We start from the raw sequence: 16020 nt of genomic DNA on the forward strand, positions 1-16020 counted from the left end.
GAATCCAAAACAGTAGTAGTTTGATGTTTAAAAAATATATAACTTTAATATGTTTCACTTATTTGCAACCCCCCGTGTAAAAAGAAAATCATTTTAGAATGTACCTCTTAGTTTTACACAGTGTAAAAAAAAATCAAAATATTAAATAGTTTAGCCGCAATATTCCGTGTAGCACGACACGAATAACCATGTATATTAGTGTAAAGAAAGTCTTTTTTCACTTTTATTACAAAGTTTTTATTTGACCTCAAAAGTGCATAATCTAATATGGAAAATTGGAGACTTCACACCTTTTTAAAATCAGTGAAGCCTTCCCTAACATTTACACATCCCTCTGTGAGGGACTAGAGCTTAACGGTCATGTTACAGGTACATTAAATGAAAATCCTGGTAAGTGTACGTGTAATGCGACTGTTTGTGTAACATTTGTGTTCCATTATAAGGGTGGTTGTAAGTTTGGTGAATCAATACTATAAGCGTTCGAAGTTATCCTGCATTTTTGGCGTGTGTTTCAAAGAAGACGTAAAGATTTTTCGAGCCCTCGAGACTTCTTCGAAATCAGCCATGTCGTTCACAAAAAAGGAATTGCTCCTTTGTATATCCTAAACTTTACTCTCAATTCTGACAGTATACTCCAAAATTAAGAGGATCTAGTATGGAGTACTTGATGCTCCACGCAGTGAAAAGCCTCAGATAGAACACAAAACAGAGTTTCATCATTGAAATTCAACTGACTACCCGTCAAGAAATTTAGAGAAGAAAATTATCGAAAATCTGACTGAGCTCGATTTTAAATTTCAAAGAAAACGATGAAGAATATCACTCAGAATGTCATCCTACTCATGCGCTGAAATATGATTCTCAAGGAAGACGTGAACACCCTTCAAAATATGCTGCAATTCAATGATTTCGCATAAACACCGAATATATGAATTTTATTTCTGAGATTGAAAAGAGGGGGACATTTTTTCTGAAACATATCAGCTAGTTCTCATTAAAATCCTCCTTAAACCTACCTGAAGTTCCCTATTATTTTCAATCTTCCTCCGTCCCATCCTTAAAACTTTCAGACGATAGAATGGTGTTCCAGGCGCAGACCTGGACACCATTCTATCGCGCAGACCTGGACACCTCTCTCTTCGAAACCAGGTCAATGGAGGTGACGTCAACGAATCAGTAGGTTCTATATAAATTTGAGGCTTCGGGTTGGCCAAAGCTGAGATTACCGAATGAGGGGGTAAAAGGGTTCTCGTGAGAGGACATGGCAGATTTGAAGCAAAGTATTTAATTTCCACTGGAGCTTTATGCATCGAGAAATTTTTAAAATTTTTAGTGAATTGTTCGTAAGAATGTCGTGTGCCACGAATGCTTCTCTGCGGTGAACCTTTGTGCGCACTATTGACGGGATTTAGAATGTTGTTCAAAGACACGATGTTCCCAGGGGTGGCCTGAGGAAACTACGTTGTTGTTACCGTAATTGGTTTTGATGTTTTCGAATTAAAAATTCATCAAAGGCCCATCGTTCAAAAGGTCGTTTGATGGTGCAGATCGGTATACATAACTGTTGTCCTGCAATTTTCACAATTGAGGTAAAGTTATGGATCAATGACGTGAGTATCTTTCCATTTTTTTTTAAATTGGAGCTCATCTACAAAACTTTTTACCGAGACGCGCTAAAGAATTGAGCACATTAGGTAACGAATTCTCACTTATCAACCACCTCATTTATTGACAACTGCAGCGGATCTGCCACACTTTAACCTGAGCGCCAAAGAAAAAATAAAAACGCTGAATAAACTAACCCTATTCCAGTTCTCCCCACCCCAACGGCGCTTTCCTCAGCTACGCAGCGCATACGAACCACGTGGTTAAAGCTGGCAAAAGCTGTCGAGAATAGTTCAGTTTCGTTGTGAAAAGCTGCCTGTCCGGTCGGTCTCGCAGCGCTCCCTAGTTACATGTAGGCGTTCTCCGATCAAATAGTTTTGATAATGATTTTGTCCCAAACAATAACAATATCTTGCCCATGACGTGACTATATTTAACATTGATGTACCCAATACGAGTGTAGATGATTCTTTTAGATCGATTTGAATTTAGGACGATTGGTGGGGAGGAAGGAATGAGTTCGATATGGATAAATTACTTTGTAAGTCTTTTTTTTACAGTAAACTGCCAAAATTTGATTGAGAGTTATTACTCACGGCGGTAATATTTCAATCGAAGAAGACCGTGTGGTCGAAATATCTTAGATAATTAATCACCACCTTGAAGCAAAGTCTGGTCAATTAGCTTGCGTCCGCATTTGAGGGCTGCAGTACCAATTTCAGCATGTTTTGATTGGTCTGCGACTGGGCCGTGCGAGGCGTTCCAGTGCAGGAGCTGGCAAACTGGTCCTATACGGAGGCCAATTTTATACAAGTGACGTTTAAGTTGAAAGGTTGATGATGTTTTTGGAGTAATTTAGCACGTAGATTTTGTGTAAATAGACGTAGGAACTTGTAGGAACACTTTTAGCTATACAGTTCTTATCTAAAAATATCGTCCCACTACGAGAGAAACCAGATTAGAATTTGCTAGTTTATGCAAGAAATTTCCATTCATAAATTCCTCTATAGGTCCTCAGCCATTTGTGGCTGGAACAAAAATTGTGTCATCCGCGGGTATATTATTATTATGCGGGGCTGAATGTCTGTCGAGGGAACTTGGTTGATATTCGTATGGCACACGAGTAAAAAGGATAAAGAGAGGCAACATACAATTTTCCATCTGCCCTATAGCGGGATTAGCGTCTGTTGATTTTGCGCTACGGTCCCGGGTAAAGACATGGAAAACTTTCTGTATTTTATTGCTGAAGTGTGTGTTGTTCTCCTTTTTCATACGTATTATTTAAGCGAAACGAAATACCCCAAAGGGAGGTTTTTGCGTTAATGCAGTGCCACAGAGAAAATCTAAGCGTGAACTTCAAAACCCTAAAAAAGCCTTCAGAATATTTGACATTTTTTTAAAAATTACTTATTTTTGAGATAACGGGGAATTGACTGAAAATGTGTCAACTTATGTTCCAAAACTGACTAGATCCAGTGTCGCTACCAGATCGCCGGGTCCAAAGAGATTGACCAAAAACCTTCAAGTTGACGCCGAGAAACGAACGATTCTGCATCGATTTTTCGCTCTCGAAAGAAAACGAGGTCTCGACTTGGTGTTTAATTCGTTGGTGATAAATGACCTAAACCTTCGATACCATAAGGTACACATTCTAACTGGGTGGTACCGATTAAGTTTACAAAAATTATTTCTGATTCATAGACACCTCGGAGACTCTCAATGCGGAAGAATTCATAAATCTTTAAAATTACTACGGAACTTTCTAAAATCCTTAAGAACGATCTCGGAGTAGGTAGTTATTCCTCTATTATTCAAACTTTTTAATTACGAATTTCAGAAAATTCTTGTGAATCGGACCAACAAAGTTTCCAAACATTTTGGCAAATTTACGAATACTAGAGGGAAATTTTCAAAAACTCGCAAATTTATTTCTTTATTGTGGTAAAGTTGGTGGGGCTCCAGAAAGTGGGTTGGATCAAGGACAGGGAGCTGAGGCTTTCCACAAGAGGGTTCAGACATGCAAAGAGTAGAAGTAAAGACTAGGCCAATCCGCGGTCATTCGGAGATTGCTGGACTCGTTCGATAGAATATCCTAATAGAACTGTCGGAGAAACAGAAGAGAACGAATAGTCGACTGAGGTTGAAACAATAGTTTGGAGCGAATATTCCAGAGACAGAGGAATTTACTATCAAACTTCCTTGGCCGCCGTCGAACAACAATCAGGTTTGCTATCCTGAGGGATCACGAATGACCGCGGAAGGGCAAATTCTTTCCCTTGGGAAACTACACAAAAACAGTCTTGCAAGTCGAAGTTTTCGCTATACTTGAAATGGTTATACATGAAGAAGTCTGACGAGGAACGAAGCGGGATATCTACTTCGAGTTAAATATCACGAATGTAATTTTATGTCATTGTATGGAATTGCGAATATTACGAGGGTAGTTCCAGAAGCACCTGACCAAAAACTTGAGAAAAAATGGAAAAAATTACATTATTTCTCAATGTACTGTGCTTTGACATTGACACACTTTTCGCTTGTATATTCTTTTTAACTAAGTATGTTTCGAAATAGGCATCAACCTCAGATTCCACTTCTTCATTATTGGCAGATTTCATTCCACTGAGCCATTCTTTCAAATTTGAAAATAGAAAATAATCTGAGGGGGTTAAATCTGGCGAGCAGGGTGGGTGCGGCAATAGTTCGAAACTAAGTTGATTGATTTCGGCCATTGCGGTGACGAAAGTGTGGACTCGAACGTTGACTCGACCAAATAAGGCTTTCTTTTTCGCAAAATGCAGTCGCTTTTTCGTAATTTCTTCGCTTAAACCTTGAAATAAATTTGTATATTTTCTGTTTTTTTTTTCGTTTAGGGAAATTGGCAGTAAAAATTCTTCCGCGTGCATCTCAAGAAACTGAAGCCATCACTTTTCCTGCAAATGAAACGGTTTTGTCTTCTTTGAAGCCGATTCCCTCCTTTGAGTTCGTTGTTTTGATCGCTCTTTCTTCTCATATTTCATCCATGGTTATGAATCGACGCAAAAACTTGGCTTTATTGCTGCGAAACTTTGCCAAACATTCCCTTGAAATATCTTCACAGCGTTGTTTTGTTCAATTGTGTGCAATCGCGACACCCCCCTTGCCCAGCGTTTTCTCATATGCAGTTTTTTCGGCAAAATGCGATGTACAGTTCTTTTTGACATGTCCATCTTCTAGTACAGTTGTGCAGTTTTGACCACAATTTCTGTAGTGTTCAGATCTGGAGTGTCGTCGGGCCGATCGCTGCTGAGTTCGTCTCGGTTGCTCATCCGACCAGATTTAAGCTCTGCCACTCGACATTTTACCGTTGTCGACAAAGGACCAGATTCTACCAGAGTAGAATATAACTCCGTTTTTGATGTTCACAAAATCTGTTGAAACGCTCGCTAAAAAAGGTTGCAGAACAAACATAAACCCACGTAGCGTCCTCACACTTCAAACATAGGCTTTTTAAGGGTAGGTCTTTGCAGTTTTTAACAGAAAACCGCCATGTACGTCCGGTGAGGCACGTCTGCGACTATCCCGGAAAAGCACTTTTCCGTAAGTCGCACAAATTTCGTAATTGAGTGGACAAATTTTTCGCAGCTCCGCCCCAATAACTTCAACCCGTTTCTTAATTTTAAAAATCACTTTTCTGACCTGAAAAACCTACAACCTTATTTCATAAATACAAAATTCCTTAACCAGTTTGGTAACAGAATTTTACCACAGTGTCGTTTGATACACATTAAAAAAGTTAGAGGATCTTGCCCGACTTTGAAAGAGGCTTTTAGCGCGCGGTTGTAAAGAACTTTCGCCCTTTAGAGTCTAAAATTTTTAGATTTGCCCCCGCCAAAAAGGTTGAATTGGAATTTAGTGCACTTCCATTAAAAACGGAGAATTAAAAATCTCCACATTGAACGAAGAAAGCTTGCGTCAATATTAACTCTCTGAAGGCAATTTTTCATTTCCATTTTTTTCGTTTGCTTGTTCGCACAAAGTTAAGTTTGCTGCTTTTTTTCAGCGTGTCGTTTCATAATAATTGCTCTTTATCTGTTAGTTGTGTAGGTAGCTGCAATGAGATTGTGTTTTTCGTAGTTAAATTAATGCATAACGAGCTCATTGTCTCTTAAAAGAAGTGCCATAACGTAACAAAAGAATATCTTTATTGGTAGTTTCTGCAAACAAGCACTTAATTTCGAACTTTTTGCCCTTTAAGCTGCGGCTCCTCCTTTCACGGAAAGCGTTCACGGGTCGGGAAACACGAGAAGATAATTCTGCCGTAGTGTTTCGTTATGAAGTTTGTTTGAATAGAGCAGGTTCCCGGCAGTTGTTTTTAAACAGAATTTTATTTGGTCTTTTATCTGGGACCGAAATAAAAGCCCGAGGGTCGCTTGTTTTCAACTCGGAGCCTTCCAATATTTGTCAACTTCTCACCATCAAAAATACTTTCTTAAACTTCGAGAGGGGCTTTATTATTGCGCATTGTTGCGGATGTAGAGATTTTTTGGTCTTAATTATGAAGCAATCAAATCTTTCAAAGTCGGCAAACAAGGAACTTGGAAAAGTTGGGAATTGAATACAAAATAGTAAATACCGAAAAGCAAATACGGCATGCAACTGGCTTTAGCAGGGGAGCTTAGAGCAAAGTCGCTGCCATGAAATATTTATGAAATTACTCGACGGCCAAGTTGCGGCGTGAATTACGACGTCTCTTTACTGGGGTAAAATGAATTTAATGTGACAATTTTAAAATATACAGCACAAACGTCTCTATAGCTACGTGACCGACATGGGAGCTCGAATGAAACAGAAACTATTCCGAATGGAAAATACTGGCTCTAAAGATAAACCGAACTACTGAATTACTCCGCATTACGTATTCCTTAGGTCAGCGAATTTCGAATTTATGGTTTCGCTTGGATGTAGTAGGAAGGTGCAATGGAAACTAGTTTTATGTGTGTTTACTAGGGAAAAACTGGAAACACACGGAATTCAATAGGTTTTTTTGAGTTGCTGATATGCTTGGTTAACCGACATGCATTGTGTAGTGTTGAGAAACGGTTTCAAATCACCCAAAAAGGGTTTTAGTCGAATCATTGTTCACCAAATGCTGGTTTTATCGAACGCGTTCAAAGAGTCCTTTTCAAAGAATTTAAATTTTGTTCGACGAACCCGTTCGAGTTACAACATTAAATACAACTTTTATTTATATTATTTAGTTCGATCATGCCAATTGCAATGTGATAATTATGAAATGATACGCAAAACCAAACCTCTGGCTGAAACATTATCAGCTCAAAAATTCGATACAACAATAATTTCAACATAAATTTCAATGTATCGTTCTTGCGCTACGGCTTACCGAGTAAATATCTAAAGCTACGCAAATGAAAGGAAATAAACTTTGTAATATTTTATTTACCTGCGATTTCTATGTCAACTTTATCTGTGAGTTTAAATAATAAATGATTAATTCCAGAAGCGAATTTAATAATCTGACAGGCGAACATGCATTATTCAACAGCCCTTAGAACTATATCTGTTCGAAGTATGAGTTAATTAAATTTTAGATTTCTTAAAGTTCGAGGAACTAGTAGCGGATTTGCATCACAGTTCGTAGTTTTTGCAATAAACAAATCAATTGGTATTTGCAAGTTTGTTGTTCTCATATCCGCCAGTTTGCATTCGCAATTCTTACCTATTCATAAGTACGAACGATTGTAGACACTCATAAAGAGGGTGTTTCATAAACATATTGTCAAACTTTAAGGTGATGTGGAGCTCATAAAAACCAATATTTCGATCGAATAAAAGTAGGTCCGAAATCGCTTCGTTTTCAAGATACAGGTGGTGAATTTCTTTTTTTTTAATAATTTTTTAAATATTTCAAACACGATTGAGAGTACCGACATGAAATTAGGGACACGCTTTGGCGGGACAAATGTAGACGTTCTGGAGTAGGCATCATATTTCCGTCTACGCCGGTGGCGTCCGTGAGACCATTCAATGAGATATTTTTAATGAAAAAAAAATGGTACGTCACTGCCTTTTTTAAGGTGTATATACTTTTTTAATATTCCATCAGTTCCTCAAAGAAAAGGTCTCCTAGTGTTTTGTTGCTGAGGTAGCCGTTTTCAAAATAAATAATTATTTCTCATTCCTGTGCCTATCAAAAAACCGGTGCATATTTCCAACTGCGATATTTTAAATTTTTTGGGGGAAATTAATATGATTTTCTTTTAGCAGAAGTATAGGGCATGAAGACAAAGAGTGCGTGAAAAATGCTTCAGGGAAAAATGAAATTTTTCTTCCAAATTATGGTTTCGTCAATCACTGAGTCATTTACACATGTAGGAACGTTGGATGATCGCACAGACGTCTCTGATGTTGGTAGAAACATCCTGCCTACTCCAGAACGCGCACATTTATCCCGCATTAGCGTATCCCTAATTTCTTGTCCTTATCCCAAACTGTTTTTGAAATAATTGATAAATAAAAAACACTAAATCAAATACTCTGCATCTTGGAAACGGGGCGATTTCGCATTTAACATTATTCAATTTAAATATTCGTTTTTATGGGCTCTAAATGTCTTGAAAGTTTGTTGGTATGTTTATGAAACACCCAGTATATATTTGCAGTGCCCAACAGAAAGTATGCACAGTATTCTTGGGAAAAGTTAGTTTGCATAGCTCATTTCAAATAGGGGAGATTTGGAAATGATCAAAATAGCTCGTGAGTAAAGTATCTTTATTTTTTATTTTAGAGGAAATATGTAGGACGAAAAGTGGTTAATAATTAAAAGTCGGGCCCAACAATGTTCCATAAAACTCTTTTATCTGATTTTTTTACGATTCACCTCGTATAAAAAATAAAATAAAATTATTTAACATATCTGGTGTTTTCAGACCGTATTACAAAATTTAAATAATATATTTTATATTTTCTGCCGGTGACCATACATGAGCCTAATTCATTTTCAAAATAGGGAGCCAATTTTGATAATTTACCTGGAAGTTCTGGACAGCAATTTCAGAAATTTTTCTCGAGAGTGGCTTCAACTACACAACAACTCGATGAATTTGGAGTCATGAATTTCTTGCCAAATGGGCTATCAGGTTTCTAAACTTGTTAAGGATATGAGTTAAGTCCGATAGTTTCTTGGGTGTTCTTGGCCTTAGAGACTGAGGAGTCAGTTAACTCTGGAAAATTTTCTCAGTTTTAAATGTAGATTCGTGCTTTTTGTTGATCAATGTATTTGCGATTTGTATCAATAAACAATATTGGTTCATTTCGACGGTGCGATAATCATCTGAAACAGAAATCCCGGTAAGCAATCAATGAGTTTTTAATAAAAAATTCTGTTTTCGAAATCCACGCATCTGAAACTGTGTTTTATACCCATTTAGAGCACCTATGTATATGTGACTTTGTTTGCTCCAGCATATGATCAATATTAGAGGGTCTCTTTGACTGTTTTACAAGTCGTAGCTTTGAGCATCAATAGCAGTACGAATGTAAAGAAAAAAAGATGCTAATTACGACAAAGGATTAGGATATCCAGAATTTTAAACCTGGTCCGAAATTTGTAGGTATTTTCTTTAGCATTATTGCTCTGGAAAAACCGTTGTAAAGCCAAGCTATCTTTTTAAAGTCCTCCCTGCCAAGTTTTTTGTTTATTCTAAATCTAGTTGAGCAACTTAACTTTAAGCACCATAATGCCTCCTCATATCTGGAGGTTATCTAGCCTGATATCTGTTTACCATCCGTAGGGGAACGCAGATGAAATTGTAACGGCGAGAACACGAAGGGTCGGTGTGGGACATATAAGTATATGGCTTTAATGCAGATTTCCCTCAGGAGTTAATTTCTGAACGCATTCGGCTATGCCCCGACTTTGCTAACATATAAGAGAGCCAATTTATGTTTTTTACTTTATTTGAGGTTGTGGCTTTTTAATTTATTTAGTGTTTGCTTTGTTTATTGCTTTCCCCTCTAAATGTAAATAGTATTTATTTTAGTATTTCGCATTATAGCAAAAACTTCCATCTCGTTAATAACATTCGTTGTAAAAGTCGTTAATTGCATGGAAAATATTAATTTCAATTTACATCATATTATGCAAATAAATATTTATTCGGGAAATAATAATGTTGTATTTCACTTTAAAAGCAACATTATTACATTTTTTAGCTTCAACACGTTCTCGTAAAACCTGCACATCCAATAAGGAAACAAACAGTTTCGATATATCGTCGTTAGATACAGCGCATTAGTACTAGGCACCTATTAATAATGATTTATTGACATAAAGTAGAAATCATAAATCAAATGATTTCGCAGTTTCCAATTTATGGAAATAGTTCGCATTTGTTTAGGATTTACAGAGCTCGAATAGAAATGTGAGTATAAAATATGCTTCAGTAAACAAGAGAACATGTAAAGTTCACGAAACATTGTTACATTATGTATGAAAAGTGTAGCGGTAATACTGGCATGTGCTTGTTCGTAGTTTTTGTCTAAAAAAATCGAACAATTTGAACATTGTGCCCTCAATGAGTTCGCCAGTGAAAAGAAACGATCCATAAGCTTTGAAAACATCAAACATTTCCAAACGCATATTCACCCTTCAAATGACAGAAATTTTCATATAAATTTTGAAAATTCCGGCCCCTCATCGATCTCTAAATTGATGAAACGTGATTATTTCAACTTGACGTGAGGAATCCATCAAATTGAACGTTATCAAACTGCCATCTAAATCTAGGCAAATTAAATAGAATTGCCATTGTAATATTTGAAGCTACCAACGATCCTCATTACAACATTGCCTATGGATATAAATGAATAATGGCATAATAGCAGGAACGGCTGCAGTAACGAAAAAGACGAACATAGATATGTATTATTCAACAGTCCTTAGTATTATACTTAATAGGTATTGATCCTTTTCGGGGAAATACGGAAATTTGTGTGATAAAGAAAAATGTTGGCGATGCTGCTTCACGTTCAGAGGAGAGGAAAATCGCAATAACAAATAGATTTTCGGTATTTGATTATTCGATTATTGATAACTTGAAGCTAGCGGTGTCTAGCTCCTGAAAAGTACGAGATCGTCAAGGGTATCCTCACGTTTTAGTGCGTTATTCAAACTTCTTTTAAGGCGTCTCCAGATACGTATTTATGGTAACAACGGGAAAAAATATTTAGCCTTCCTCAGGATCATCAGATCGTCTTGTTATATTCTTTTCATGTGTCACCGAAATGTATATACAAAGAAATTTATCTCTACGTGAAACCTCAATTTCACCTAAATAATTCCCCTTACAAAACCGTTCCAATTGAACGTGAAAACGATATTTCAACAAAGAAGCGTTTACACGGATGACCTCTGCGCTATTCGTCAAAATCGACGTTTTCTTTCTTATGCACGACGCTTCCGGTCTGTAATGAATGGACTTTGATTCCTGATGGGAGAAGTGGCAAAAATTAAATTGGTCGGTTCAATGATCTATTGCCTTGTCATGGACACTCCCTACTCTTTCACATTATTTAGCCAAGGGTTTAATTCACACCCTGGGAAATTGGGAATGCATAGAACTTCTCCCTCTCATCTTAAAAGCCCATGACGAAGAAAACGTGCCAGTTCTAAAATACGGGGACCTCACTAACGATGAATCTTCCTGATTATATGTCTCAACACTATCAGTCGGAATAGCAGACTTAATAGTGCACTTCGTCCTTTTCAGAATGTGGAAATGGCTGCAAATAGTAAATTGTGTCCCATTTCGGAGGGTTCTCATAGCTGACCCTCGAATAAGTGTTCGTGTGCAATGTGACAGTTTAATTCCGATGTCACAAGAAAGGAAGCTTTGGTCAGGGGGAATGCACTTTGTTTAGACGTTAGATTTATCACTTTGGGGCATCAGCATTCGATTGGTCAGCCGAGAAATTGAAACTCAATTTTGTTAAGCTGTTGGGTGTCATCCTTTGTGTTCAAAATCCTTTCGCAGTTATCAGTTCTGTCACAGGGGAATCCTTTCTTTGCAAGTTACTTTAAATTACGGATTAAGGTAGATTAAATAATACCATTGCACCACTGCCGAATCGTTTGGAAGCTTTCTAATCTTCTAAGATGTGCAGTTGATGATTATCTCTAACATTTGCCAAGACTCTTAGAGGAACTACCAATACGAAGTTGCATTTATAATATTTTAATCGCCATCTCAGAATTTGAAGTCCGGAATAAGCAATAATCAGCCACGAAGTTTTGTTCTTCTTAACCCAAACCACTGGGACGATCTTAGCGGATAACACAGCAGCCGTTTCCTTACAACTACTAGTGCGTAAAATTACCTATAAAAGAGACATAAGAAATTTCCATATAATAAATTTTCCTGTAACTGAAATCTGGGCAGTAGAAGGTGGAATTGGAAATGCTCCAAAATTTAATAAAAGTAGGATATACGCGTTTGAAATGTAGGCACTGTGATATGTCAGTATGAGGTTCAAGTACATATGAAAATAGAGAACACGTTTTAGGAAAATCAAGGCCAAGGTGCATAAATCTGAATGTCTATCTTAAGCTATGAAATTTGCCGAGAATTTTAGCTTTTCCAGAATTCAATGTTTTTAATTGGTTGTACCCCATCAAGCTTATATCAAAGCTTTTAATTTGTATTGCACCTTAGAAGTGATTCAGAATTGGCTGATTCCTTTTATAGAGCAATTACCTGTATTATTCATACTTACAAGTGATATGACACACAGGTCTATAGCTCTGATTTATTCGGCGTTAGAATTTTTCAGCCTTGAACTTCTGAATTGAGCAATTTGCGAATATGAAAGTTTCTCAAACTTCAATTGTGTTAACTTTAAATCTTATTTCAAATAATTGTTTTTAAAACCACATGTATAACTATCTTTGTCTGTTTCAGATGACTTAAGCCTGGCTCATCAACGATCTGAAGACCTCAATCTGACAACTCGACGTCCTCGACCTCAATTCTGACTTTTCCAGGTTACAAAGTGACCCATCAGTCAAAATTGTTTACTATTATTTTTTTTTAAATACCTCGTGTGATCTTAACTCTTTCCTTTCGCGTCTGTCCAGTATCTCGCAGCTATGGGCAGGTCTCGGTCTTTGGGACATTTTCGCTCAATGTTTCTCTTCCTGGTTACAATAGAAACTTTCCTAATTCTCGTTTCGGTGCCTCTACTTGTGTTGGGACGTCGAGAAAATCCAGTGTACTCCAACGAGTTTGCTGTTAATATACCTGAAGGGGATGCAGCTGCTGATGTTTTGGCTGCCAAGCACGGATTCATCAATAAAGGACAAGTAAGCGAAAATTTCGTAAAGCTATTTGAAAATATCGCGCCTACGCCAATTCAATATTCCTCATTCGGCCTAAGACTGCTAATAGCTTTTGGCGGGTTTCTTATCAGAGACAAGCCACAGTATTCGACCAACAAAGGGACAATAAATTAGACGATATTTATCAGCAAAAACAATTTGTGGCACAAGAGACGAGGGTCAGCTTATCACGGAAACCTCGCAAGCAAAGGAAAAGAGTGGGAGCCAAGTTCAAATGTAGAAATTCATTAATCTTAAGGCTGTGCCACACGATGCAGCCAGACGGTCTCGGCACGGTAGACGTAATTTCTCTCAGGAGGCCCCTAAAATCCGGCATATTGTCGTTGTAACCGTTTCAGTAAACTATGTCGTATGTAATGTCGCCAATTGATATTAATGTAGGACACAGTTACCTGCTTTTCGAATTTTATTTACAGATGTAGGGCATAATATCCTGGAAAGGTTTTCAATTTCCCCAATTGATGGCAGGAAATAAAAGGCTGTCCGGAAAGTTACGTAGTTTAAACTCCGTCCTTCTGGAGGACGTTGTAGTCAAGAAGAAACCTTAAAAATAAAACTTAATAGTGAGGCTTGTCGAAATCCGATGCGGACAATAATTGCTAAAAACTAATTTAAAAAATTCATTACCTTTTACGAATTTTCAATTTACGAGAGCTTTACAAAGACATATGGAGCATTAAATTTTTTAAAGCAATTATTCTACTGACTGTATAACTGCCCCCCTTCATCGTTCTATAGAAACAAACGGTCCGTTTTAGTATTTCGTAGAGAGCTTTCAGTTCATATTTTCTAATAGACATTAAATCATTAGGAGATATGAACTGAAAGTGCTCTATGAAATATTAAAACGGCGATGGACTCTATAGAGCGATGGAGGCGAAGAGTTTACAATAATTCTTTTAAAATTGTAATAGGAGTTATCTATATTTTCTTCCAGTATTGTGGGAATGTCCGAAAAACTATCACGAATGCGCCAGAAACTATGAAGACAGTTTTAGTGGAACTTCTGACACCATTCGAGTGGAATCGCTCACTTCGAACATATCATAAAGCTGGTTTTTAACATGGCTCGAAACTAGTAGCACAATTTCACACAATATTCTCAACTTCAGTGCAAGATGGTCCTCTAAAAATGTAAAAATATTCCGTATTTACACCTGAAAGGTCCTGAATGTTCGACTTTATATTATCTAATATGTCTCCAAAATGGGTTTTAACATTTTATTTCATACTTTATGGAACATTTCCCCGTAATAAAGCGTTTTACAACAGTCTGCTAAAACGATAAAAAGACGCAGTTATCCTCTCGTATATATTTTATTTACGCTGATCGTGTTTACGTCCGTTTGGAAAAATTTAAGTTGTTTTCCTCGCAGTAGTTCTGAAAATTTCCACCGAGAATTAGGCAAATCGATAAGGCGATTCCGCAAAAGTACCTTGTTATTGGCAGAAACATATCGACGACCGATCTCGGTCGCGTGGAAAATTAATGTATTGTAACTCCCGCTAAGTCGCAGACACGCGGTATAACGAGTCTCTGAATAAAAATGCGCTTTGTATATATGAAAAATTATAATAGAAATGCGCGAAAATTCTTACTTTGAGAATGATTTATATGCAAAAATTAGTCTGATTCTCTTTCGCACCAATTTTTTCCCCTAGGTGAGAACAAAATAGCGGTGTTGACAATTGCGATAAGCATCCGAAATTCCAATTAACATATCAAATAGGTTTTCGCAGCTACACATTAAACAGGTCCTTTCTAGCTGGATCCGAGCGAAAGCAAGATAATTGCTGAACTTTGCGCTCCGCAACCAGAAGTCTACGACCAAAGCAAAATCCCCGTGATTTATGCCGCGCTTAAACGTTTGCATTTAAAATGAATTCCGTAAACATTAAAAGCAGACACTGAATGGTGTTTGAATTATGTCGGTTAGGTGATATTAAGAAAAGCTTAAGATTAAATTTAAGCGGGAAATTCTTGAGCAAGTCATTGTTCTCAGGATGGTGAGCGCGCTTTCCATAATTGTCCATTGTTTGTCTGGGAACGGGATTCTAATGGTCTCAGCGAGTTTAATTTTGTAAAACTTACTTAGCTGTTCCGAAAGTTCTATTTATAAGAGCCGATGGTCCTTTATCTTTTTCATCAACATTGATTAAGCCAGTAATCAATGGATGTCTTATGCAGCTAATTAACTGCCTCTTCTTAATCTTTAAATGTTTATATTGCTTCTTGGCTTTGATAGCTAATAAATGGATAAACAAATTTATCCTTCGGTTTCCGACTAGCTTCAGGTATGGGTTTTCCAATTTTCCGGGAAGGAACAAGAGTGGGCTAAGAATAACTCCTTTGACGACTGGATTCGAACAAATCTGATGAGAAAACAAATTATCTTTGAACTGGAGATAATCTTTAGGTCCTTTGAGTCTGTAAGGCAAATTCAATGGCAATTTTCTATGGCAGCGAATCAGCAAAAATTCTTGCATTTAAAGGTAGAAGGGATCTTCTCACCCGAACTTAACAGCATTTTAATGACCATGGCGAAAGCATTTTTGGTCAAAATGATCAGTTTTTAGCTAGCGACCTTGCTCCGTTAACTTCTAACCGTTTCATAATAGCTAGTTATGTAATAAGTACGCAATGTAACGTTTTATGACACGGATAAGTATTTTGTGGCCGAGCGAGCTTGCAAGAGAGAAGATGACTCGAATAAAAGGTCTTTATGTCCGCGTTCCATGCGACGTTTTATGTCCGATTTCATGTTAATTTCTTGCCATCTTAACTTTTGAGGTACCTACTGGCATTACTTATTGTCACATACGTTCTGCGTAGATGAGGAGGATTTGCTGAAGTGCAGTAACTGTTCAACTCTTTATCCATCTACGCGCTTTTACGTATCACTATCTAGGAAAGCGACATCGAACGTATTCATCCCGTGTCCGTAACCACTGGGTTTACTTCATTATTGGTGTTGTATCGGTGGTCTGCTAAAAATCGTTTTCATTTGAGAAAAAGGCGA

The 16020-nt window shown here is 37.3% G+C and overlaps 1 protein-coding gene across 3 annotated transcripts in view; it reads left to right on the forward strand.

The window, feature by feature from the left end:
* The window catches only part of LOC136345810 (furin-like protease 2), a 268365-nt gene that overhangs the window by 63037 nt on the left and 189308 nt on the right, over positions 1 to 16020 (forward strand). For 2 of the 3 annotated variants that reach the window (XM_066294422.1, XM_066294423.1), the window contains one exon: positions 12564 to 12964. In XM_066294422.1, coding sequence (XP_066150519.1) covers positions 12752 to 12964 — 213 coding nt within the window. In that variant the 5' untranslated portion in view covers positions 12564 to 12751. Of the gene's footprint in view, positions 1 to 1902; positions 2147 to 12563; positions 12965 to 16020 lie in introns of those variants that run through there. The other variant, XM_066294424.1, reaches the window with a different exon arrangement.

Source organism: Euwallacea fornicatus, chromosome 21 (assembly GCF_040115645.1).
Source record: "Euwallacea fornicatus isolate EFF26 chromosome 21, ASM4011564v1, whole genome shotgun sequence".
Classification (NCBI taxonomy): Eukaryota; Metazoa; Arthropoda; class Insecta; order Coleoptera; family Curculionidae; genus Euwallacea; species Euwallacea fornicatus.